The 27,018-nt window shown below is 42.6% G+C and overlaps 1 protein-coding gene and 1 long non-coding RNA gene across 13 annotated transcripts in view; one reads left to right on the top strand and one right to left on the bottom strand.

Annotated features, from left to right (window-relative positions):
* Positions 1-19,070, top strand: part of LOC100122319 (zwei Ig domain protein zig-8) — a 337,476-nt gene extending 318,406 nt beyond the window's left edge. For 5 of the 12 annotated variants that reach the window (XM_016987121.3, XM_016987119.3, XM_016987124.2 and 2 more), the window contains 2 exons: positions 12,237-12,435; positions 13,537-19,070. In XM_016987121.3, coding sequence (XP_016842610.1) covers positions 12,237-12,435; positions 13,537-13,628 — 291 coding nt within the window. In that variant the 3' untranslated portion in view covers positions 13,629-19,070. The remainder of the gene's footprint in view (positions 1-12,236; positions 12,436-13,536) is intronic. The other 7 variants (XM_001605871.6, XM_016987122.3, XM_032596877.1 and 4 more) reach the window with 3 other exon arrangements.
* On the bottom strand, positions 8,288-10,872 carry LOC103315402. Its single transcript, XR_004226728.2, has 2 exons — positions 10,711-10,872; positions 8,288-8,904 (listed from the first exon to the last, which is right to left on the bottom strand). It is a non-coding gene; the product is annotated as an uncharacterized LOC103315402 (long non-coding RNA).
* Positions 19,071-27,018: the final 7,948 nt, after the last annotated feature.

The raw sequence follows: 27,018 nt of genomic DNA, 5'->3' as shown, positions 1-27,018 counted from the left end.
AATTCTCGTCCAAACGAAATAATTCGGATCTGAAAGATCGTTCGTGCCATGCACACTGTATCGTCCGAAAATATCTCGCTCGTCGACGAAAAACAAATTCGTCACGGTCGAAAAATTCGAATTTCAACACGCGATCCCTTCATAACGTAAATCCTCGAAACGCGTCTCTCGGGAGGCCGGTGAAAAATCAAGGCTGTGCACTAGCACAAGGCTGCGGCCCGGCGCGCGCGTTAATTTTGCAATAATTGGCCTAATAGCCCGAAGCGTCGCTATATCTCTAGCGTTAATATATTTTGATAATACGTCCCCGGCGGTATCGTGTCGCACTCGAAATTGTTAATAATACTTGCCGCTGCCGGGTTTAATTAGGCCTCGTTAAGCGCGTGACCGTACGTGTTCCCGGAAGGATACAATGTATAGCGCGGTGGCGGTTTAGACTGGACATACTTGCGGGGCTCACTGGTATTCACAGGGACTCATTTGATCATTTGATCCGAATTTTTGTACGGACTTGTTTTCTACATGAATTGCCTTCTTCGTTGTTATTTGAACTTGAGTCCTTGCATACCATCAAAAATGCCAATGAAACGACTAAATCGATAACGTGGTATCAAAACAGTATCGAATCCAGGTCAGTTTTAAATTCAGCGAACTGCATAAGCAATTTAAAGCCTTCGCTCAACATACATCTAGTAAAACGTCTCACTCGAGCTAACCCTCGAAGTAAGTTAAAAAAAAAATCAAAAAATCAATGCAGCTCTCCTCGGCACGGTTATGTCATATAGTAAAAACGTCAGTCTCCGATAGCCATATAAGTAACCATATCTGAAATTCCCGCCTATGCAGTATCTGGCGAAATAGCCAAGCTCTCTCGCTCGCGTCGCCGTCCTCCAATATTCCCGTCCATCGTTATCAGTATAAACAAACGCGTGTGTATAGAGGCGCTCCACGCGCGCGCGCGCGCGCGCATATCAGTATGGCTCTCGCCGGTTTACTGCGATTTTAATGCGTCGTAGAGTTTATGCCGCAGCGGCGTTAAAATAAGCACACATCCCGAGTCCACACTATACAGCGGGCGCACTGCACACACACGCGCGCACGCAAAGCTAAGAGCTGCGCAAAAGGAATCCTCTCCTACTTCTCCTCCAGCTCGGCTCTTCGATTTAACAAGATACACCTACGCGTGCGAGCCCGAAAGCCTCGGAGTAGTTGAATTTATTATAAAAGCGCCGGCGATATCAAAACTTGCGCTATATGCGTGCGCCCGGCGCTTCCTCTATTTCTCGGTGAAGCAACGTCTTCAAAGGACACGCTCGCGTGGTCGCAGCCGCGGGAAAAGCGCTTGAATGCATAGCGCGCGTGGCCCGGGAAGGAAAACAAATTTTTAATGCTCCCGCCCGGAGCGGAGATAAAACACGCGCTGGCTCGCCGCCTACGCGAGAAGAGAGAAAGTAGTCGATATGAGCGAGAGAGAAAAATGTTTCTTCTTTTCTTCGCATTATAGACTGCAGCTGCTTCGCATGCGGAATCGGAAAAGGGTAATGGGCTTTGGTTTGCTGAGTGCTTTATCCGGAATGCACGCGCGTTTGCGGGTTCGATGTATGCAAGTTACTCGAGCTTCTATCCGCGTGGTATTTTACTTTTTCTATCTCGGTTTCATGAAGCTCTTTTTATTCTCGGATATCGAGCGAAACTCGAGAGGGGGAGAGGACTTGATTATCTCGCGATAACCGTACTACGTCCGACGTACTTTTCGCCTATATTTGCTTCGCTAAGATTGATTCGTCCCCTCTCGAATGAAGTATCATCTCGTGAAAGCTCGCGCCGCATGACGAGAATCCCATGAAATCCAAAAACATTCCGCTCCGAAGCCGTTCTTCGCGAGCGCGATACTACATCTCTCTCCGCTGCAACATATTCAGACAAGCGTGAGATGAATGCTTACGTGCTCCGCGAATCTCACATAATAAAATCTCCCATCCGGACAAAAAACCTCATCCGCGCGCGTACAAAAGCAGCACTCACGATAAGAGCTTGCAGTGTATACGGCAGCAGCGTCTCGACAATCCCCCGCGAGTCTACAAAGGGAAATTTTTAATCTCAGTCCGGCGAATAAGAAGAACTGCTCGCAGATAAACCGACTCTCCGGCGTGCGAGAAGAAGACGCGAGCTAGCGCGACAAAGAAAAAGCTCGATGTCGGCTCGAGATAAGACGGGGCCGAACAAAGTGCGAGCAAGCGATACGCGCGCTCTTCTCCCCCTCGTGTATGGTCAATCCTCGCACGCGTGTCTACGCGCTTCTCGGATATGCTTGCTCCCAAAGGCCGACTGTATGATTTATGCACCGCCGAGTGCGTCGCTGCTCGGGCAGCGTTTTATAAATGGGTCGCCGACGACTGGAGGGCCGTAGTAGCGATAAGGAGATGGGGTTGCCGGGATTCCCTATGTCTCACGGGGTGAGAAAGTTTTGCTTCGCGAGAGCGTCACGTACGACCTTGAGATTCGAGATTTTTCTGGAAGAGGTATGGCGCGTTACGTGCAGGTATAACGGAGATGGCGCGATACACGAGTTCCAGAGTTAAAGAAAGCCCCCATTTGCACCCCGGGAGTACGCTAACTTGCCCATCGCTTACTCGATGATTCAAGCGAACAATTAGGTATAGTCTGTACACTGCAGCGCAAAAGTCAGCAAATATCTCAGCATATTTACTTCCCCGATAAAAACGTCGTGGTACAAGGAGATCAACCGACACCGCCTGCAAGCTCCGGGAAAACATATCTCAGACGCCGCCGAGTTGCGCGCTCGCAATCTTGCATTGACGAATCAATAAACGAAGCGCGCGCGTGCGTGTGTGTGTCGCTATTGCTTCTCGCGCGCGCGCGCGCGCGCCACGCCGGTAAATATTGAGAAAGCACTTTCGAGTTGTATTGCGAAGATTCTCGTTTAGCATCGACTTTCGTCGTCGTCGAGGTTCGCCTGCTTCCGGGAAGTATGAAGAAAGAGAAAATCTCGTCGACGGGGATTTTCGGGGGGCAAGAGACGAGCTTCGTGCGCTGATTCTATATATGAAATCTCTCTCCAAGATGTTGCGCGCAGCCGCGTATAGCGCTCGTCTTGTTTCGCTAAGTTTATTGGAAATCGTATGAGAGACAACTTCATTTTCTGCGAACGCGCTGATTCTCCGCGGGTATGTAGCGCTCGAGAGAAGGAAAATATCGAGAAACGGCTTTAGCCGAACGGGTCGGTAATACGCGGGAGTTACCCACTGTAATTGGATTGTGTGCGTATTATTTTGTAAACGCGTAGTTCGTCGCGGCGTTTGAACTGCACAAGAAAGGGTATACTTTTAGCTATTGCGAAATCATCTCGCATATTCGTATGTCAAATATGAATGCATTTTTAATGAATATTCATGTATCTATATAAAAAGAGATCCAGCCAATTTATCGGGAAATTAATTAATCGCGGTGTATGGGAAAAGCGATTTATAAAGGATCCGAAGAAAAAGCCGCGGTATTTCTTCTAATTAGAAATAATAAAACACTGACGCAAGTTTCAGTCAACTTTCCCGGTAGCCCTAATGATATTCAAAAGGGAATAAAACCAATTTCCGGTCCGCCGGAAAACCGTTCGAAATCACGGGCGATCCGCCGCTACTCACGGCCAGCCGAGTATAAATAATTCATTTAGCCCGCCGCTGCCACCGCCGCACCGCTAACGAGAGCAAAACAAAGGCCTAATTCATCAAAGACCAACCGTTAATTCTTGCGTGACGTAATGAAAAGCCCGAGCACCGGTGGCAGCAGCAGTGGCTTTTTTCCCCCGCGTCGTCGTAAAGCACCTGTTAAAACCGACAAAACACATCGGGGAGCCAACAAAATCGGGCAAGGAATGCGCAATGAGATCGCGTGATTAACCGTCTTTTTAATCGAAACAATTTCACGTCATGAGCCCTTACTTATATATAAGCCCGGGTGAAACTGGAAGTCGGCCAAGTGAGGCCACGCGAGTCGAGTAACTGCACTCCGACAAATTGGCCCGAGCGGAACAAGAAGTTGCCCGCGACCGGCCCTCTCTCGTCGGTTTCTCTGCTTCTGCTGCTGCTGCGTGTGTGCTATGTATGTTTGCGCGGAGTCTCCTTGAATTCGGCGAGGATCGCGCTCTCCGCCGAGTTGGGATTGCGTTGCATAAGAAAGTCATAATTTGCCGAGTTTCTCTGTGAGCGCCCAACGAACCGACGGCAGGATGAAGTTGTCTTTTCATTTTCTGACCTTGTGCTCGAGGATTTCATTTTGGAAATTATCTGAAAGGCGCATTGAGTATACATACATATTTCTGAATCTAGCACGAATTTTTTATTTGACCTGCCATATGGCATAATCGCGAAACTTGAACTGCAATGTTGCTTATATAGTAATATGATAGCTTGCAGGAGTATACTTTACACAATAATCGTAGGGAGCTTTAAGTAGTAAGATTTCCTTTATAGTCAGACGTCTCCGAAATTTTATCGTAAAATTCCTCAAATATATAGGTTCAAGTTTATAATAAAGAAATGTGAAAAACAATCGTTGAGTAATCAATAAGTTGTTTTTAATAGGCATGCAGATGCTTTACTCTACACATCATAGACTACAAGATGACGGGACGACGAATGTGCATTAAAATAATGCACGGATACACGTGTCATAAGCTACTGTTTGAAAAGTGCAACAATTTTATTTTTTATCACTACTAGTCAGCTGATTCTAATTTGTCTGCTAAATTCTAATGCAAAACATATTGAAAACTGATCTACGTCATTGATTTATTTAACTTATAATAATATAAACATAATATAGAGAAACTTTTGTAAGCTGCAAACATTTATAAAAGATCTGTGCAGAGAATAAAAGAAATGAAACAATTCCTATAGGTTTGACGTTTTGTAATAAAATATTCTTAGATGCAATGTTGCCACTTGTTTGTCATAAATAATACGCATAAAACAAATATAATGATTTTCAAATCGATTTTTTGTAATGAAATATGCAGAGAAAAATACTTCATCGCAAAGACACGTGCATCATGAATATGAATAATTTTTTTTTTTGTACGGAAAGCAAGCTTAAGCAAATTCATTCGCAATAGGATTAATTGTTTGTATTATCATTGAAATATTAATGAACAAATTTTTTTATGTTCGAATTAGAATTTTGACTTTTAATAGTTGTGAGAGACTTTTAACAGTTGTGAGAGATTTTGAGACCGATACCTGTTTTTCTATTTTTGCATTTATTCTCATTCAAAAACTAACAGGTCTAGAGAGCTCATATTTTACATATAGATTTCTTTTGTGATTGTGGAAAGATATTTAAAGTTGAATCGACCTTAACTGAAAAACTTCTGATTTCGACTCCAACACTGATGTGAATGCAAACTCATGCTATACGACTAAATAATTATCATGGGTGTTGTAGTCGAACACAAAAGTATTTCAGTTAACGTTGATTCCACTTTAAATATCTTTCTACAATCACAAAAGAAATCTATATGCAAAATAGGAGCTCTCTAGACCTGTTAGTTTTTGAATGAGAATAAATGCAAAAATAGAAAAACAGGTATCGGTCTCAAAATCTCTCACAACTGTTAAAAGTCAAAATTCTAATTAATGCCTTGACAAAAAAGCTAAAATTCTTATCACTTTCTTCATGTAAAAATACCTGGAAACCAGAAATACAATGTGCTAGAGATGGTAGTTTCTGTGTAACTGTCTACAAGCAAAATTTTATACGCTAAATTAAAAAATTCATATGGGCCTCGATGTAAAAATATGAATGAAAACAGTTAAATCATAATCATGTAGGTTACATGTTTTCTAGATAGCATAGTAAGTATCTATGTAAAATTTCAGTTGTATAGCTTTTTTATAATGCAAATAAATGGCATTGTAATGATAGACAAACCCACTGACTCTTATACTGAACTTTTCTTCAAATTCACTATTCAAACCAATGATGACGACATTGAACATTATTAATATATTTATTCAAAAATAGTTTTGAGGGATTTAGTAACATGTTACATGCTTATAAAATATTAGCAGACGTTAGTGTGCCGCATAACACTTATAATAGATTTTCTACCAGTGTTATTAGACAGAGATAGAATCAAGAGCGCGCGAAGCGCGCCTTCATTCCTAGTGACAGAAAAATCACTATGTGAAGCTTTATATTTTGATAAGGCTAAAAATTTAAAAGGATATTCGCTTAATACAGTAACGGCATTAATAAAAAAAACATATTTTTATGACGAATCAGAAATTGGATACAAAAGATTCAAAGGAAGAAACGGTGAAATTATGAGCGCATTAGCATCGTTTATAAATGCAACACTCAACGTAAAAATAAATACAAATTTTAGTTTAATTAACAAAGCTGGCAATCCTGTGGGGATGCTCAAAGATATACTATTTGGCAGCGTAAATATATCAATAACTACATATCTTGTACGCGACTATTTGACAATCCAATTATATCCTTTTTATACAGATCAAATCAAAATAATATCTAATACTGATCATGTAGGAAATACAGTGAAATTGGCACTTATATGTGATACCGAATTTTGGTTTGTTTTTATTCCAAGTTGTTTAGGTTCTATTGCTGTTTTAATTTTTATTTTTAAGCACTCAATGTCTTTAGCTGTTTTAGAATTTGTACGAATTTTTAGTAGCGGATCTACTACTAGTACACCCGCAAAGTATATACAAAAGAGTAATTTTTATTAGTTTTGTAACAATTATTTTTTATGTAAGTAAATTTGTGCAAAGTCGCTTGAGTGCAATAAACACTGTGACAGATCTTAATCAAAAAATTGAATCTATAAAAGATTTGTGAAAATATAATATCACAACCTAGGGTTTCGCCACACTTATGGTTATTTTAAGACATTATGGTTTGACTACACAGTTCAAGGGTATAAACGAATTGTCTGAATGTAGTGATCTTTTACTAAATGGAAGTCACGTAGCTTGCTTAGTTCCTGAAACTTATTTAAGGTACTATGTATCAAAAAGTGATATTATTCATATATCAAAAAAATATATTATAGAAAGAGGTATTACATTTAATAGGGAACAGACGTGGTTTTGCTATATACATATAAATACTTATATATAGTAGGAAATAGCATAAGAATACGTTATGTATCAATTTTTTGCTGATTTAGTACCTCCAAGCCCTAATATTATTAATTAAAAATTCATATGTTTGAGTAGTTTTTAAAACGGCAGCTCTCCAATATGGCGGCTCAAAGGATAAAGACCTAACCTAACGTACGGGCATTGGAGTACATGAATCTATTTTGATTTTGAAGCATTATCTCTCAACTCTATTATGATTTTTGAGAAAACAATAAGGTTATTTTATGTATTAACATTTACATGTGCTTATACATCTATATATATTTTCATCCTTCGCGCCGCCATATTGATCACGTGAGCTCTCAATCGTTTAAACGTATCATTAGCAAACCAAATTTTCAAAACCATATTACTTAACAAATATTGCAGTAAAAATCGTAACTTTTGTGATGTGGATAAGTCAATTCAATATTTAATTTAAATATTCGCTCTCTTAATACATCTTATAGACTAGAGTAGTTATAGTAATCATAATAGTCTAGCTACAGGTACTAATTGCCGGTGAGAGAATTGCTCATTCTGTATTGGTTCCACCTTGCTCCGAAAAGGTTCTAATCGTGACACTCGCCCTCTCAGCTCAAATATATAGAGTATTAAATATAAACTAGAAGTATAAGTTATAAAGTGTCTTTATTTATTCGTCTTCGCCTACATAATTATATCATTTTGTACTTTTGTGTAATATTTATTCTTAACTTTATTTTAAAAAAGGTTTTAAAACTCATGTCTGTTCCCTATTGCAGAGAAGACTTTCCACTTAAGTATAAATTCAATAAAATTTTACTAAAGTTAACACATGCTGGTTTAATTAAATTATTTATGGAATCTGACAAGAACTATTATATCAAAAGTCATAACATAGCTAAAGAAACATCAATCCGTCTTGATGATGAAGCTTTAAATGTTGGATTTATCATTTTATGCGGAGGATGGTCGTTAGCTGTATTTACAATTTCTATAGAATCAATTTATTATGCAATCAAGAAGAAAATAAAACAAATAATCCTTCTAAAGAAAACGTTGATCATAAAAAATGTATGTTTTGCTCTAGGTTGTAAAAAATAAAAAGTAGGATTCAACAAATAAAACAAAATATCGCAAGATTATTTCAGTTAAAACTTTACTCGTAAAAGTTCACACCAATAGAATATGCAATGGAATGAACATTAAAATTTTAAGAATATGTACAAAATACTTGAAATTATATTTTACGATTTGCTGTTATAGAATTGTTTGTGAATATCTCTTACTAGATCGAAATAAAAGTTGAAACTGTTATTTATCCAGTTATTAATAGATAATAAAGTTATAATTCAACGCCGAGTTCAGCAGCTATTAGTTAGTAGAGTACGGATCTATCATGCCAAAGACCTCAATTCGACTCCCCATCACGGAAACTAGCGCTGCACTGCCATGAACTGACACCATTTACATTATTATGCCGAATCTTCTGTATTTTCTTTATGAGTTCTGACTATAGTTATAATTTTGAAGTTCTAACCTCAAGAGAATTGAGAGTGCCTTGGATTTAGCTAGTTTAGTTAAAAAAAAGGCAAAGTCATCGAGCTCGAGCGGTGAGGGTTCAATAAAGTCGAAGCCAAGCTTTGAATTGGCCGCCAATCATGCTGTCGATCTCGATTTTGATGTCGCAGTCCAGCATGGTTGGTCACCGTTGTTCGTCCAGTCCATTGATGTAGGCCGAGACTCTCCGGATGCGACACTATATCCGGATGATTTCATATTAAAGATCATTAAAACCCAAAATAACTTATTGCGCCCAGACGGCATAGCAGCAGAAAGCAAAATAAACTTGAGTTTGCGCGCATACATGCCACGTCTACATGCGTACTTATTTTTCAAAACCTCATTCACATCTTAACCTTTTACAACCTACTATTTTCAAAGACTAACTGGCTGAGCTTAAAAAAAATAGAATTCCGGGAATCGAGGCTAGAAATGAAAACGACATTATAAATTAATTTTAAATCTTAATTATTTTACTCAAGAAGCAATTTTTCTTTGCAAAATGCTATAGTAATTGAAAAATCTGATTAAAATCTTTATAATCGGATACTCATATTACGAGCATTATTAACGGATCAAATAATTTAATAGAAAGAATCATAAATCGAGAAAAGATTATCTAGCAAATTCAATAAGTATATAATAGGGTCACGATGCTTCCGACGGCACCGTGTATAATACTTATACTCGCTATCATGGCGTTACCGCATCCTCTGATTTAGCAAGTTCAAGGCACTGTAGAACGAAAAACCGTCATCCCAAAGCATTCAACAACCTCCCTAAACATACAGAAAGTCTCCCAAAAAGCAAACAAAAACAAGCAGCGACTGAAATAAACGGAACTTAAAACCCCGGGTCCAGTACACACTTGCGCTAATCGGCCCTTCAGAATCACAGCTCCCGCAAAGAAAGACCCGGCGCGCATTCAACACCCGTAAAAGAACTCTGTCACGAGAGATGCGCGAGTTATAAGAGACGCAACGTCGGCGGGTAAATAGAAAAGCCAAGGCATGCTAAAGAAGTCGACGCGAAGAAATAGGAACAGGCGAAGAAGAAAAAGAAGGAGAAGAAGAGTGAGAGAAAATGGAAAAAAGGCCCTCGCACGCGGAGCTAAAGACAGATATATCCATAAAGAAAAGGCAACTATATACGAATATACCATGAAATGGAGGAAGCCGAGGCTATCGCTACGATAAGGCGGAAAAGGAGAAACAAAGACGAGCTGTTCACCGGTCGTTATTCGGAAATGGCAGAGCCGGACTTTTTCCCTCGAGTCGCGCAGGGTAAAGTTCCGCGTGTGCGGAAGACGCGATGCTAATTCGGACGGAACGTGCGAGTGCAGGTCAATCGCCTTTACCTGTGGTCTTCTTCGTTTTTCTTGTCGTTATACAAATTTGCTTTTTGTTTAAAATTTCAGAGTCCTTTCTCTGTGATTTTATCTGAAAGTAGCGCCGTATTCCTTCGAATTTAATACAAATGAGAATAATCGTTAACGCGTGATAATAAAAATAATCTTCAACTCCATTAGCGCGAATCCCATGTATAAAATAACATTCCAACCGACTTAAGAGCAGTCATAATTGACGCCACCGCACGTCTCATTCTAACGTGCGCGAACGAATGTCAAAACCGCCAACTCTCGGCGAAACGTTTAATTGAAATATTTCCGCGGATTTTTCGCGTCAATTAAGCCCACACGCGGACAATCAGAGTTTCAAACTTACGCCGCGCGCGCACAAAGGACAAAGCGCGGAAAAGAGAGCAGCGAAAAGGGTTGTCGAAGGGACGGCGGCTCGGCAATTAAAACATTCCCGTTACTCTCGAGCTCCGTTTGTGCGTACATGGAGCGACGCGAAGCGCAACCACAACCTAACCTTCGCACTTGATCTTAATTACTCCTGCAGCTATTTTTTAACGCTCTTCAAACTCAACTTGTATAGCAACAAAAAAAAATTGTATTCCTCGCGAGCGTTGACGATCCATTATAAACGCATGTACTTACATTTAATGACCCCTAGATTCCTCTTCTATTCAGAACGTTAATGCACCTTTCTCTGCACAGGTCGAGCTTTTTTTACGACCCTTTTGCACTCTCGTTCTGCAATCTTAAGTGTCCTCCCGGCCCGACGAATGTTTTGCTCGAGTGTACAAACGCGCAGGGTTGACATGTCGAGCTGAAGTGGCTATAAGTATGGTGAAAAAAGACATAGGCAGTTCAGAGATATGCGATGTTTTGTTTCAAGAGGGCGCGTCTCGTATGCTCGGGAAAAATGCAAGATAAATAATAACGTGATTGTAATTCAAACCTGCTATTTCGTACGTATAACGATACTTTTATCACACGAGCGTAGCTTTCGAAAGAAACGCCAGACCGCGAAAAATCTCGCAGAATAGAAAATAAACAAGCGCACAGCGCAGGTAGAAGCAGCGAAAGACGGATGTTACAGGAGAGATGTTATTTTCCTTTCTTCCGTGACATGCAGTTGTCTGCAGTTTCTCCGACTTATGTTTTCTCTGTACATCTCAACGTCTGCCTCTCACTCCTAGTTGTGCTCGCGTCGGGTTGAAAATAGTATACGAGTGTCGTCGGCGAGCCTACGATCTATCGATCGCGAAGGTGTTTTTTGACTAGACTTTTCGAACGCGAAGAAATACCTGTTCCACCTGACCGCAGTTGCAGCTCGCTCGATAACGACGAGTCACGTAATGCCATGTTCGTGTCATTACAATAATATGCTTGAAGGCGAGTAAACGAGATAATGTTGCATTACACAGTTTGTAGGATAGAAACGATGTAGCGTAGGATTGCTTCTACGAGGAGTTGTAAGTTACGTCTTATGGATTAGCATCGCGTGGGCAGGCTACATGGTATTATATTTTTTATAACTCCGTAGGTCGCTGGAAACATCGTCCGGATCTGATACGGGCTGGATCACAAGTTTATTATTACTTTTATTCGTGATGTCGTCGCTTTATCTGCTCAATTATGCGTATTGTTCTCGTGGATAATTAGATTTTATTCGAATGAAGCCAACTGTGCCGTGTCGTTGTACACGTCAGAGGAACGAACACAGATTAAAATGGTACGGGTTTTCCGTACTGAAACGAGGTTGAACTTTAAAATTCGCCTACACAGCGTTGTAGAGTCGAAGTACGTCCCCAACGAGCATATAATATTGCAACTAGATCCAGGTTACACGAGACTTCGCATAAAGGTGCGCAGCATACGCTGGTGCGATTTAGATTTCAGATACTCTAATTTATAACTTACATAACGTTGTGATGTCGCCTGTTCTTCTATAGAGCGTTGCGTCAATTTGATTTGAGCTTTCTGATAGTGCTACGAGAATCTGACCTTGCGTGAACTCTGGTAAATGCTTTAAAATACTATTCAACGAATACAGGTTACTTGGCCAAATTGCTTTCCCAATACGTACACGATTCATTTCTCTCAGAGTGGCCGCATCATTAAAACACGAATCAGACCCCCGCTGTAAGCATAATAACGAAGCTTATTGTATCTTTCAGAAAATAGGCTACCATAATCTTCAATTTCAGATAATCAGCTACGACTCGTCCAGGGGCGGCGTGTCGGTGGTAACGGAGAAAGGCGACAGTACCACGAGCTTCCTCCTGGTGCAGCAGGCCAAGCCAACGGACTCGGGCCGATACACGTGCAATCCGAGCAACGCTCAGCCCAAGTCCATTACAGTACACGTACTGAACGGTGAGTGGCGCGTGCATGTAGCTTTTTTTCTCCCTCAGCGCTAGCTTGTTTTCTCTGTTTGCCTCTCGACAAGGGATTCGTCGCTCGAACGAGGCTCTTGATTGTATGTTTTGACTGCTCGACTGAAAAAAGCGCAAGCCGCGGTACTCGCGATCTGGCCGAATCTGTTTTCCGAGATTGCACCTTTCGCGAAAGGCTTGTTATTCGGGGACGAAAGCTTTTTTCGCCAAGCCTATACAGTAGATGACCTATTCCTGGAATAAACTTCAAGTTCGAGAGCTGTTGCGCCGAATGCCACATAGCGGATTCATAACTCGTGGGAAATACTCTTGGCGATCAAGCTATTCGGGCTCTCGTTTTCGAAAGTTTGTAAAATTTCAGAACTTTTCAAAGGCAAAGGCAAGTTAATTAAAAATCGCGAGCTTTTCAATATAGCGGGGGAAAATAAAGGAACAATCGAGCCCCGGTTTGTCAGATTCATGTAGCAGCTGCTGCGCGAACAATTACGTTCCGTGAACAATTTTCATCAAATAGACATGAATGCCATTCAACTGCGTATAGCGAGCGAGTCGTTTCTCGGGCGAAAGAAAAAGAGAAAGGGAAGGCAATCCCCACGGAAAAAATTCCTGCCGCGTACACTCGACCTCGTCTACTGCATTAACAATGCGCGCGCGCAAGAAACTCGCCCCGACGACGTGCAGCGTTCGCGCAGTACAAGGACCTTAGACGCGCCAGCTGTGCGCTGCAGCCCGACCATAGAGAGAGAGAGAGAGAGAGAGAGAGAGAGAGAGAGAGAGAGAGAGAGAGAGAGAGACAGAGAGAATTAAATCGCAAAAGCGGAGCGGAATTGTTGGAATAATTTTTACGTAACGCGCCCGTTTGAGGCTTTTCCGGAAGTTCTTTGAATCCAGCCGGGATCAAAGGAAGAGTACACGCAGCCTCTGGACAAACATCCGCGATCGGCCGAGTTTCGAATTTACATAAATATAAGAAAGAAAAGCGTAGGCAAATGAAAGCTGTGCGGGAATAAAAAAAAAAAGAGAGCGCGCAGTACCACTTGGTAATTATTGCGGAGGACTTAAGTGTGGCCCCTTGTTTCAGGAGAGTATCCCGCGGCAATGCAGCACGGCGGTCAGGCACATCAACCCAGGCTCTATTCTCTGCTGCTCTGTCTCTGTCTGCTGCTCTATTAAGGCTCCGCGCGACATCCGCACGTATATACATCACACAGACACAGGAGGAGAAAAGGAGAAAAGCTCGTCGCGGGACGGCGTACGACGCCCGCAGACGCATCTTCTCTCGTCCGGAGGAGCGATCGTATTATACATATATAGGCGCACGAGACGCAGAGGAGAGCCTATGATGATGAAGGACGGCGGCGCCGGCTATAACGAGAGACTAACGCGATCGAGGTGCTGCGATCAAGTCGTCGTCTTCTTCTTTGTATATGATTGTATGTAACGAGTTTCGAGGGCTGTAGGCGATTCGCGTCTAGTTCTGGTTACCGGTATGCTGGTCGATAGAGGTATATTATACGTAATGTTGATTCGTTCGTTCGAACAACCATTTTTTTCCTCCTTCTGACCTGTCTTATCTGTCTTTGGAATTATGTTATGTTCGAACTCGTTCTTTAATTTTCATACTTCCTAATGGTTTATTTTAAGTTATACATGCACCTCGGTAATCAAGATTAAACACACCGAAGAATGAATTTATTTCTCTTGTTTTTATCAAAATCGCGAATGACCTATAAACATGGCGCCAAAGAATAATCGCACGCATCATTCTCAACGTGGAAGAATAATTTCATCCGTTAAGATATTATACTGACATTCGAGAAGTCTTTGGTTCCGTTGAATACTATGTAAATGTAATTATACCAAAACTGCTGTATACTGCAAGGATGTGCAAGTGCTGTTTTATTTTTTTACACACAAATTCGAACGCTTTGATTTGTGTCAACGATCACCGTATTCACGCTCTTCGCGCGTAGAATGAAATTGAGAAGTCGAAATCGTGGTGTGAGCCAATTTTTATTTTTCCCATCAGCGCGAGATTGTGAACGGTAATTTTCATGACGAATCAGCGAGAATATACACAATGGGAGATGTATTCTTTGTAATTTCGCGAAAGATTATATCAGGAATATACGATCAGTCTTTGTTTGATTATGAGAAAACGGATATGATATTATATAAGTACTAAATGAATTTTACTATATAATAATGGATAATAAGGCGACTTTGTTTACTCAGCGGAGCGCGTTATACAATGACTAAACGTGTAATACATTGATTTTTCGATACTATAATAGTGTACACTGCGTAAGTGATTGTAAAAATGTATTGATTTAACCCCGACTACATGGATTTTACAGTAACTCCGAAGCAATAGTTACGTTTGGTTTTATAACACTTCGATTATGAAATTTTTTCTGATTTTAGTAATGAGATTTATTGTGCATGCAATCTTTTGTATATATGAATTAATGTATAAATTAATGCGACTAATTTAAAATGCTCTTGCAAGATTCCTTCTTATTTCGAGATATCATTTTGTGAGACTAAACATAAAACTGTCGTCGATAATCAGCGCTTCTTTAATTCATTTGTTAAGAAAGTTATTTGTTATACTTTACACGATTTAATAAACTGTATCAATTTAACAATTTTATCCTAAAACCAGTTGAATTGAATTTCACAATTGGCGAAAACGACCTCCAACAGCAAAGACGGAAGGTAACAGCGGGATCCGTCTCGATTGTCAATTTGACTAAAAGCAAGCTAACTCCACAAAGCAACGAAGGATTTTCCCTGCGTGTGTATTAGTTGAAAATAATCAATGCGAAAATCATGCAAAATCACGAAGATGCTTACAAAACATTTACTTTCTTTTTTATTAGTTTGCTTATACAGCGACTGTTTGCAGATATCGAATAAACTTATTATCGCAGGATTAAACATGCGATTTTTCTCTCCCGTGAATACCTAGCCAATCGAATTGATTTGTTTCACATGGGTGCGATTTTTCCAACACAGGGAAGTAGATATCTCATCTGTGCGTTGATAATCAGAAATATCTAGACATGAACTGCATTACCGGTATCCATTATAGGTATACCGACATTCCGAATTCTGTTTACTGCCGATCGATCGTCTAAAATCCTCCAGAAACATGCCAAACGAGAGCAAAAACGCCGAGACAAAACGCGTCAGCCGAATTCCTCCATCAATCTTCAGTTTCGTCGCTTGAAATCCCGAGAGATTACGAGCCGGCGATGAAACTCCGATACGCAGCCCTAAACGTCGAAAAATTAAGAGACACCTATCGCGCGATGGCGAAAAGCTTTTACCTCCCGGTATGTAGCGTAAAAGCTCGCGCGACTCATCATCGGGATTACCGCGGCGTCGCGCACCCCGCGCGAAGCAAAAGGAAAAAGAAGGGGAAAAAATTTCCTCCGACGAGCGCGTTCGCGTGGAGAAAACGCTGAGGGGCGAACGCCGGATGAATCGTAATCGGCGTTCTTCGCGCGGCTAAAGACCACTTTTATCGGGTCTAAGAATTCGATTTCTGACCAGACTTGTTTTAATCCGGGACTCGATCGCTCTCGAGATGAATTTTCAAGGAATTGCCACCCTCCCTCTCTGAGCGATGGCAATTTCTTGGCTGAACGCCGGAGTTTAAGCGCCGCAACGTTTTCTCGCTGCTATACTCCGCTGGTATTTCTTATTTTATTGTCGGGGCTAAACGCGCTTGATTTGTGTCGATCGTCGAAAGAGCGTAAAGTCAAGCTTTAACTTCTTGAAAAATGCAAGCCGCAGAGATGCGCGTAAGTACATACCGTGTCTGAAACGAATAGCGCGACTGTGACCGGCATTCAATCGGTTGTAAATTATTCGGAAAAAGTTATACGCACCCAGCGGAATGATGAAAATATCCGCGGCGAATCGTAACTCTCGAGATTTTCGAAAAATAACAGAAAGAATACTCGCTCGCCCTATATACCCGAGCCGAAACAATTCGCACTGATTTAATGCCGGCGATTACTTCATGCAGCTGCACCGCTACGACCTCCGAGCTCGTATTTTTTCAAAAGAGTCTCTCTCGCAAATTCTAATAAATTTCCGTTTGGAAATAACACGCTTTAATGAATTCCGGCTCTCGTCCTTGTTTTCGACTGCTGTTAAGCAGCGGACGCCCGATATTTCACCAGCCGCGTATGCGTGCGTGCTCCCATCGAAATTTTTAAAAGCATAAAATTACTCCAACCCTCCTTCGCGCGAGAGCTGTGTTTTTGCTTATTACCCTGCAGTTTTACGAGGGGTCGTTTTCGGTGGTGCAATTGTCTATTGATGAATAGTTATATAACACGTCCGTAAAATTTTGAACTGTTTATTGGCGATTTTTTCGCGCGGTAAAGTTCAGTCGTGGCCATACCAACCGAAATAACAACATACATTTTTTATTCAAGTAAATTAAACTTTCGTACATGAATTTTGAAACAGTCGAGCATTATAAAATCCGCACCCATCCAAAAGAAATAGAAGAGCGTTAAATAACCAGTCGAATATGCGCACAAAGAAATCCCAGCCCACGGGGAAAATCTTTTAGAAACAAAAAAGAAAAAAGAAGAGGCATTGATCAAAGCCGAGCTTGCTAATGGCACACACAGTACAGCGAACGGATCGTTAAGTTCGATACTCGGGGCCAGTCAAAAGGAGAGAGCCGGTCATGTGCGCCCCCGGGGACGCGGAGAATGATAAAAGGAGCCTCAAAGAGAAAGAGAGATGAGCTTGGTTAATGCGTAACGAGTTTCGTTTCGCCGCGCGTGCATACATGCAATAGGAATCAGTTCCGCGAGAAAAAAACGACTATACCGAAGCGCCTGGATTCAGGCCTCGTATATATCACAGAGGGCATTTCAAATTGCATCACAATATTATACAGTGAATAATTCGAAACTCGAAAATGCTAAGCACATACGAGATTCAAACTATACCCGGCTATCTTCCGAGACTCGGACTGGCAAAATTTACGATCGCTTTTATTCAGCGGCGAATCAGCTCATCCGCTAAATCAGCCGAGTGTACAGTGCGCGCTTTTATTTCGAGATCGCCCGTTCGGACGAAAAGAAAGAAGAGGGGAAGAAAACACAAGACAAATCGAGGAGCGCGAGTCGCACATGCACTCGACGCGGGCTCGCACGCTAATGTAAATATGTACTTAAAGAATAATGAAAAAATACATAAATTTAAAAAAAGTTATATAGGATGTAAGTCGCCGTGAGAATGACGATGACGTGAGAAGCGAGAGAAAGGAAGAGAGCGAGAGAGAGAGAGAGAGAGAGAGAGAGAGAATATTCAATATACGAGACTACTTTTTGTTGTAAGTTACGTTGTTTATTATGTATGGACAATATCGAGTAACGCTGCTAATATATTATATCGTATAGTATAAAGGGAGACGTCGTCACATACACACACACACACACTAAATATATATATATATATATATATATATATATATATGATTCTTTTTTACGCAAACACGAAACATGTTATGCATATTTTGACCAAGCGTATCTCGATTTTAAACAAAAAAATGTGTAATGTGCACATTCGCGAGTGAATTCACGAGTATATCACCGAAAGAGATTCGGTCCTCCGATTATCTTACGACGCTGGTGTTTAATCGGCTGATATTGAAAAAAGTGGCGCGCTCGCACTAACGAAACGAAAAGGGAAAAGAGGATCCTTGCGTGCAGTCGGTCGAATTTTACGGGCGAGCCCTATGTCGTGTAAAAAAAGAAGAGAGTGGGAGAAGTGAACGAGATACATAGACGCACGAGGCGCGCGCGAGTGAGTAGGTGTACATGAGAGTCGCGACGGAAGGTCGCCGAGAGAAACGGCCGCATATAATCGTTAATGTAACAAATATCAGAATAAATATTAATGCGCGCGCGCAACCCGACCGTATTAAGGATAATAACTGTATTCGCATTTATTGTCAGAAACTACCCCTTCCCACCCGCCTTCCTCCCCCTTACAGCCTAGTCGGTGTGTGCAACAGATTAAAGAAAAATAATACGAAAGAATAAAAAAAGAACCTCTAATAAGCATAAATCCTATATTAATGCGTCGTCGAAGAATCGGGGAAAGTATAGCACTATGCATAGTAGCGACGAGAGCGAGAAATTATACGTGTTGGATGAGAGAGTGTAAGAGTACTTACACAGTATAACCGATCAGTGCGAGACTTTGACGCGAAAAGTGCTCTGTATATTGTTTCACAAACTTCTGATGCGTGAGTAATCGCATTCTTCTTATACGCATACATAGGTTGATCTCTGTATCGTCTGTACAACGTTTGTTTTCACTGTTTTATATACACTCCTATTATCGTTTCTCCATTTATATTACATACGTGTACAGTTTTATTTCTTCGGTGCATATACCTACGATCGATAACTAATCGTTGATTATGCAAAGATAATTGTACACTTCATTCGAAAGATACAAGAAGAAGAAAAACGCAAATGTAAAATATGAAACTATAATATAAATTATGAAATGTGCTTAAACGTATTTGTAAGATTCTATCAACATAGAAAAGGTTTAAATAAAAGATGGATCTCACTCGTTCTTTTTAATTCACCGTCCACTTAGCTATATACTCGAAAAAGATTAATCTGTCTAGATTAACATTTAAACCAATTTATTTTGTTTCTCATACCGTACATGTACATTTTTAAAACGCAATTTACATTTTCTCCCGTACACTTCAGTAGATCACATTTAATAACACTTCAACGGTGAGCAATTTTCTATTCAGCGCTTTCTGAAATATTCAGAAGATTAAATCCATTTATGCATCAACAATCTTTGAAAATGCTTTTAAAAGCTCAGTTAACCATCGCCTTCCACTATCAATTTCCTAATTCACCTTATGTATCCCAGTCGTTCAGCAGTTTATCGCAGCTCCGACGACGAGATGCATTTACCGAACTGCTGAATTCTGCATTGTGGGCGTGTGTCTATCTGTACTGCGCAAGTTCGACGCGAAAATCCGCTGACGGCTGCGGTTGGTGACAAGTTCCGTAAGTACATATGCGCTGAGCTCTGGCGAATTCGACTGTTTGCTTTGGTGCTCATTGCCGAACCGATTATATGATTTGTAGCTAATTTCGGGATCGCAGGTTATTTATTCTAAATTATTTTTTAATAAAAGCCAGAGTCCAACGTTGTCTTATTTATTGCATTTAATATTCATTGGACCAATTTGGAAATTAAATTTTTAAACAATGAAAAAAATATTAAACCATTTATTTATAAAACTAGAATACAACGAATTCGAAATTAAATCTTTGACAACTACAGAACCCTATTCTTAAATCACGCATTCCAAAGAAAATAAGAGCAAGAGTGCAATCAGCCGCGCGCAAAAAAGTCTCGTTCCTATTCTCCGAGGAGCAAAGGAAAATTCAATCGTATGGCATAGCAAACGTTTCACTTCCAACGCCGCGAATCATCGCAAGAAGATCCAAAGAAAACTTCTATCGCCATATCGCACAAAGCGCCGTGGCTCTAGGAGAAAGCGAGAGCTCGCAAAAACTACCATCCCTGCGCAAAAAATCTCGGAGGAGCTAAAAGAGAGAGGTCCTTGACGTCCTCTCTGAACATCAGAGAAGCTCAGCAGTGCCGAGCTAGAATCACGTCGACACGTGAAAGACGAGAGTGAGAGAGAGAGAGAGAGAGAGAGAGAGAGGAGAGAGCTTCTGCAGCAACGCCATTATTACGCGCGTCAAGCGCAAAATATACGGAAACTTTGCAGAACTGCTGCAGCAGCAGCAGCAGCAGACGCCGAAATTCGCGCGAGTAAATAATGCGTGTAAGGTAACGCGATGAGAGAGAGAGAGAGAGAGAGAGAGAGAGAGAGAGCTTGCAAGCTCTCGCCCCGTTGACATTTGCATATTCAAAGTGAGAGCTCGCGCGGCGGACTTGAAAGTGTTTTGTCCTGCAAGGCGTCAAACGAATGGGGATTCGCGCGGCTGTGTGTACGTGCTGCTCTGCTTCTCTGCCGGCGCACACGTGCGCGCGAGGAAATCCATATAGACACTCCGAGCGCGGTAAATTTGTCTTGGAGATACTTTTGCAAACAATAGAATTTACGTGAATTCGCGAAGATACACATTTTATCATTTATTTCGCGCATTGACACACAGGGTGCTTATATATAATGCAAACGCATACTTGCTCCGGTACGACGACACCGCGAATCATCGGACAAAGAAACGCATGCAGAACTGCGAACACATACGTATGTATTTGCGTACACATCAGCGGCGCCGAGGGGTATGTTTCCGACGTGTACTTAACCGCGCGCGAGCTGCGGGTAACTGCGGATAATTGCCAGAGAGTCGTCGACCGTCGTCGTCGAGCGAGCGCGAAAAAGCAATCGTGGAGAAACAATTGCGTTGCGCTGAGGGGGATGTCAACTTGGATGTGCGTCGCCTGCTCAGACGCGCTCTATCAGCTGATCAGGTTTCACCGCTTCTTTGTCTTGTTGGCTTCAGGCTGTACCCTTGGCCCCGTCGACGCTTTTTGGCGAGGAAGGAGGATTCTTGTCCCACTTTGCGGGAGAGAACGGAGCTGACCGAGTGCGACTCTCGCTATACGTGTCGAAGAACGTTGCAGCTTTTGTCCGGTGCTTGCGGTTGGCTTGAGCTTCTCGAAGAAATTAACCTGTTCTCGGCGTTGATTCTACGGAGTTGCGTTTCGCGTGCGTGGGATTTTCTCCCGCATTCATTTTTCGAAGTTCGCTCGAACTTTTATTGAGAAAAGAAAATCGCCGAAATCACACTATTTAGACTCGAGCAGATCAGCAAATATAAGTGCCTCGGCTCCGCTGCCCATTAGAAAGAGTCGTTGTGCGGTGGGTGCGCCCGTCAGTCAAGTCTGCAGCTTGTCTGTCGGGGCTGGGAGCTGTAACAAGTAGTATAAGTGCCGGGCCTGTCAGACGCGGGTGCCGCAACACCGCTACTACTGTCATCCCTGTGCGCTTCGGACATCTGCTTCAGATGCGCGTTACGTGTACGGGGCCAAATAGGCGGAGACGGGCTGAAATAATTGAAGGCTCAATGTTGAGAGGGGATGCACTCGCCGCGCATTGTCTAAGCACGAGTGACGAAGTACAGAAAATATTTATGTGTAGCATCTTGTCTGATATTAATTGCAAGCTGTACCGTGATATTCGGGTTGATGAAAATAGTATTAAAAATGTATGAAGTACGTTTATTACTAACGGAATTTTCCCAAAATCTTGTGCATAAAAATTCTATAAAGTTTGCCTATCTGTTTTCGCTTTGTCGCTGCTCGCACTTTCAAAGTAAAAGACCATTAGCCTATTTTTGAAATTCTCACTCATCAACATTTTCATACACATTTTTTCAACTTTATCCACCTTTCCGCAACGACAATGAGCGCCCACTTTAATTTGCGTTAAAAAACAGCACTCGAGTAAAAAATACAGTGCAGCGTGTCTCGTTAGCTAGTTTCACCCAAACCGCCTTTCAGCCTCGACAACGACAACGTTCTACGGCCGGAGCCGCGACTGCAGGCTATACCTGCTCGCGGACACGGTCATTTTGTTTCACATTACATCGGAACAGCTGCTGGCTGTACGCGCGAGAACCAGGTCAACTGCTCGGCCGGGCGACGATGGCTCACGCGGGCCGCTATTTACAAATTTAAAGGTCGTGAACGCGAAATGAAATTGCAATGCGCGCGAACCACGCGATACAGACACACTCAAGCATGATTAAGAAAAACGAGTCAAAGCAGGAAACGAATAAGTCGTGTTTTTATTTCGGAAAATTTCGAGCGCACTCGCTTCGGCAGAGTCTAATTAGTCAATTTTCCAGGTAGTCGTTGCGCGGGAGCACCGAGTTGTTAACTGAAAAACTGGCTTGACCTTTGCCCGGGCGGGCATTTCGGCTGCAGCCGGCTTGGCTGTTCGCTTTTATTTCTGTACTTGAATTCGCGAGCTCTGTTTTGACTGCGACCGAAACTTATCGGGTCGAGGATTTGTTTTAGCTTCAACTTATTAACTTGAGCCGCCAATGAGCGTCGAGGACCACGACGTTGACTGCAGTCTATGTTGACTATGTACTATATTGGAACTTTAGATTTGCACTTAATGTTGCCACGTGGATGTTCCGTTGCTACTTTGTCTTTTTCCACGTTGTATGTTAGTCAGTTGAACTTTTGTGGCCAGTCTGCATGGACTTTAAATAGTTGCTTCAAAAGAACTGCAAAAATGCTAGGCGTGTAGGTATAGTTTTAACAGTTAATTTAAGCATCCATGTTTGTGCGAACGCACTTTTGGATATCTCGCACATCCTATATTCCCAAGGCCGGCCTATAATCATAGAGCCTGTTTATTGCCGCAAGCACACCACACACACACACACACTGCTTTAATTTTGCCAGTTTCTCTCGTGACATTTGCACGTGCGGGTAAGCAAACGTCCTAATTCTTACGCTTTCATTAACTGGCAGCGGTTCCGGTTGGCTGCGATAAGCATAATCGATACTGCTTTGCATTAATAGTGGTGACATTTCATCATGCCGGAGATATCGGCTATGATTCAACATAGGCGCCTTATGCTTATTACATTTTCAATTTTCGATTTCACTGTCGGTGCTTGTATAGATGGACTTGTATATATGGACTATGAAAGCTAGAAGTGTCAATAAGCCTTGCACCGCAGGTTGGTCTGTGCAATTGGCAGGTATAACCATAAGTCATCTTTGTGCGCGAACTTTTCTCACTACGACGATACAAAACGACACTATATCAGTCGCTTAAACTGCAACAGTATACCGGTAAACGAATCGCAAAGTCCACCGGTCACCTCAAATCGAGAATCAATCGAAATCAACAAGCTGCGCCGAAAGGCATGACGACGACTACTCCCTCGTCGGCAAACCGTTGACTTTCCTGGAACCAGCACATTTTGATCCAGCCTTTGTGTATCAAGACGGTAAAGAGCTCTCGCGCAAAAGACATTTCCGAAAGTCATAAATCTTTCCATCAAGCAGCGGCGGGCCAGCAGCTATATACGGCCCCATTTGAATCAAGCTAGCGGCAGCCTCGACCGCGTAAAAAGCTACAGCAGCGCGCGCGGCGGTAATTAAAGGCCGAATTACCGTTTTACGAGCACTCGACCGGCGGGGCTGCGCGCTGCACAGTCGTTTCTCGCGACGATGACGCGCCAGGAGTAGGAGGAGCGGGCCTTAGTGTACAGCACTAAAGGCTCTCTCGAGAACACACGCCGGCAGAGAGATTGATGTAGCCTTTTTTTACCTCGCGCATCCTTATGGCGAATTTATTGATTACATAAATTGCGCAGGGGGGAGGAAGGGGAGCTGAGGGGTTAACGAGGGCCGCCTCGGCTTTAGGAGCGACGAGAGCGACTGAAGCGTGTATATACACGGCCGACCGCGCTGCGGGGTTTTTGAGAAATTGCCTCTCCACTGGGCCAGCTTCGGTTATGTTGTTCGAAGCTTTTCGCCAATTCCAGCCCACATAAATCGAGCTCGAATTTTAATGGACTCCCTCGATTAGCTACCGCGAGAAAAAGCAGATCCTCCCACTTCGTTAGCTCCCTGCCGCAGCCATCCGAAAAAATTTCGCATCCTCCCCGGCCGCTGCTGCAGCCGGCCATAAAACACCGGCGCGCTACGTGCACCCGCTGGCGCGCACAGCTCCTATTTATGCTCTCAATAAATAAAGAGGAATGACCACGGGAAAAATATAAGTAACCGAATGTCCCGACCTTATCGAAGCATGAAAGCGGGTTCTCTCTCTCTCTGCGCGCGCGCACGAGTGTCATTAGAGGCGCACCAGCGCCGTGTAATTAAAGCCATCGACAGGGCCCGCGGCGGAATCGTTATTAAAGTGTCCTACATTCGAAGTGAGAGAGAGAGAGAGAAAGATGGAGAGCGCAAACGTGTGCGGGACGCGATTTTTCGACGATAGGGACGACGAGGTTCGATGATGAGCGGGGGACGCTTTTGTCTTTTTAGCGCGCGCACGACGCGGCGCTCTGTATGCTCTGGCTATAGACGCTGGGCCTTTTGTTTGATGATGAGAGAGCGAGAGATGTTGTTAGAGGGTTTTTGTTTTTTGTCGACAAGTGACGAGAGGCGTAGGTGTTTTCGTTCGTCGTGCGTGGATTGATGGTTCGTAATTCTATGGATTTCAAAACCAAGTTCATCGCGGTATTTGTGAAAAATAATCCAAAATATGAATTCACGTGCGAGTGAGTGAGTTTATCTGTATATAAAATGTGCGTGATCGTATATAAAATAACTCATTAACTATTCAATAAAGCAGATCATAATTTATAATGTCTGCGCAGAAATTAATAATTCATCCGAGAGTATAATTTATATAAGTATGATAAGTGTACCAACGCCAAGTTATTCGCGACGTTATTCGATGTTATATTCATGATTCTAGCGGGGAAAATGTAATTAAGACAAAATTCGATTCATTTCTCTAAGAGGTTTCGAGTGCTAGCTCTTCCATTCAGGATTTTCTAAAACATAATACTTCATTAGTCAAGTATAATCAACTCAAATTGAACTTTCCGGCGTTCTAATTGCAACGTTTCCAACATCGTTTTCACCGCGTGCGCAATTTTATTTTTACTCAAATAAAACGCTTGCCCAGGCTCGCTCCGTTTGTCCAACTAATTACTTTTTCGCTGTTAGCTGAATACATATACGCGAATAAATGTATCGGATTGTTTGCGATTCGGCAACAAAGTAGCCGCTGTGACTTTCCTCGTCCTAGCGAAACCTTACGATTCAAGATTCAAGTAACAATGCAAGCACCGAACCGCCGCCGCAGGCTTCAAAAATTTAAAACTCAAAAAGCCGCTTTCCTCGCGCTGACTCTCGAAAAAATCTCGAAAGGAGAAAAAAAAATTCCGTGGTAAATTTTCCTCTTTGTTAGACTCCTTTCTCCATCTCCCTCTCATCTCTGTCTCTCTCGCGCGCTCCAGGGCCAGAAGGAGGGGTAAAGCGATTTCCGGCGGCGGCGACAGGCGTCCCGCGAATTTTCAGCTCGTTATTTTCCGCCGCTTAAGACCGACTGACAGGGCTTTCCAACTCTCGGGGATTTCACGTCTTCCGAGGTATTAATGTTTCTACTTCGCGTCCGATCCGCCGCTGCCAAGCTCGCGAGGAGAGAGATGCTGCTATGGTTGCAAATGTACGTTTGCAGTAAGTATCAGGCTGCATTATTTACGACTGTACGGAGGCTGGAGTGCGCGGGGGAGGGGGGTCGTGGAAAAAATGCCGCTGCGCGAGCGCCCGGGGATTATTTTGCATTTAATTATTGAGATTTATAGTTATATTCTCGGCTGGGTTTCGCTGTGTTTGCCAAGTTTTCGTTGTTTTTTTATAACTTCACCGTCTACTGCAAGTCTGAGGAGCTTCGTTCTTAACAACGCAATTTTTTTTCTACTAAACTCAACAGATCGTGTCGACGAAATTGAAAGAAGCTGAGTCGGTCTACTGAAACGTGTGACGTTGTGTGTAGTTTGGACAAAAAAATAGAAGTGTATACCAAGTCTCGGTATTATTATTAAGGTACTTATTTCGAGCTGTACGTACCGCGAGAGATCAGAATAAGAAATGAGTGGTGGTATTGTTGAAGAAAAAGGAAGCTGAAATTGAATAATCCTGATGAAAATAGACATTACAGAGCTGCTGAATCATTAATCCTTTCATAATAAAGACAGGACATGACTGCCTAGACGGGGAGTGGAGCGGTAAAGGATTTCAGAATGATCGGAAATGATTGAATATTTACCGGTACAGGGCACGGCTGACAATCTCGAAGACAATGTCTTCTTACTCTTGTTCTTCTTCTCATTTCCGGTACAGTAAGTGGCTTTATTTAGCTCGTACAACAAGCTGTTACTACTGAATCTATACGTACCAGGATGATCGAGCCTCGCCGACAAAAAAGCACGATTCGTCTCCCAGCAGCAAAGGAACAACCGCCGCGAGCTCGACGCGCGGCGTTATTTCGGGCGCGGCGGGAGGTCATTATGTGCCGCTGCCGCGCAGGTAGCAGCAGCGGATAAGAGAGCTGCTGGGAGGAGGAAGAGGGCCGTGGCGCAGCGCGCGCTCTGCGGTATTGATTACAGCGCCAGCAGAGCAGCCTCCTATATCCAGGTGCACCGCGGCAGGGTCAGATCTCCCACCCACGCTCGGCTGTGCGCGCAAGCTCCTGCGTCACCTGAGCGGCTGCGGCTATTATACGTCACGTTTTTCTCGCCTCTCCCTCTCTATACTCTTTTTTTAATCGTGTGCACAAGCCATTCTTCGAATTTTCCACCGGACCCGATGCATTTCGAGTAGCGGCGATTTGCACGCGTACAGAATTCGTCAGCCCGGCGGTGCTAGACTGGTCTAGCCAGTTTTCGTTTTCGAATTCGTCCTTTCCTTTCGGCGAAACTCGCAAAATATTCTAAGCACAACGCGCGTCGGCTGCGCGCACAACAAACTC

The sequence above is a fragment of the Nasonia vitripennis genome, chromosome 2 (assembly GCF_009193385.2).
Source record: "Nasonia vitripennis strain AsymCx chromosome 2, Nvit_psr_1.1, whole genome shotgun sequence".
Classification (NCBI taxonomy): domain Eukaryota; kingdom Metazoa; phylum Arthropoda; class Insecta; order Hymenoptera; family Pteromalidae; genus Nasonia; species Nasonia vitripennis.
The sequence above is the reverse complement of the archived record's forward strand: the minus strand, read 5'-3'. Positions and strand labels throughout refer to the sequence as shown.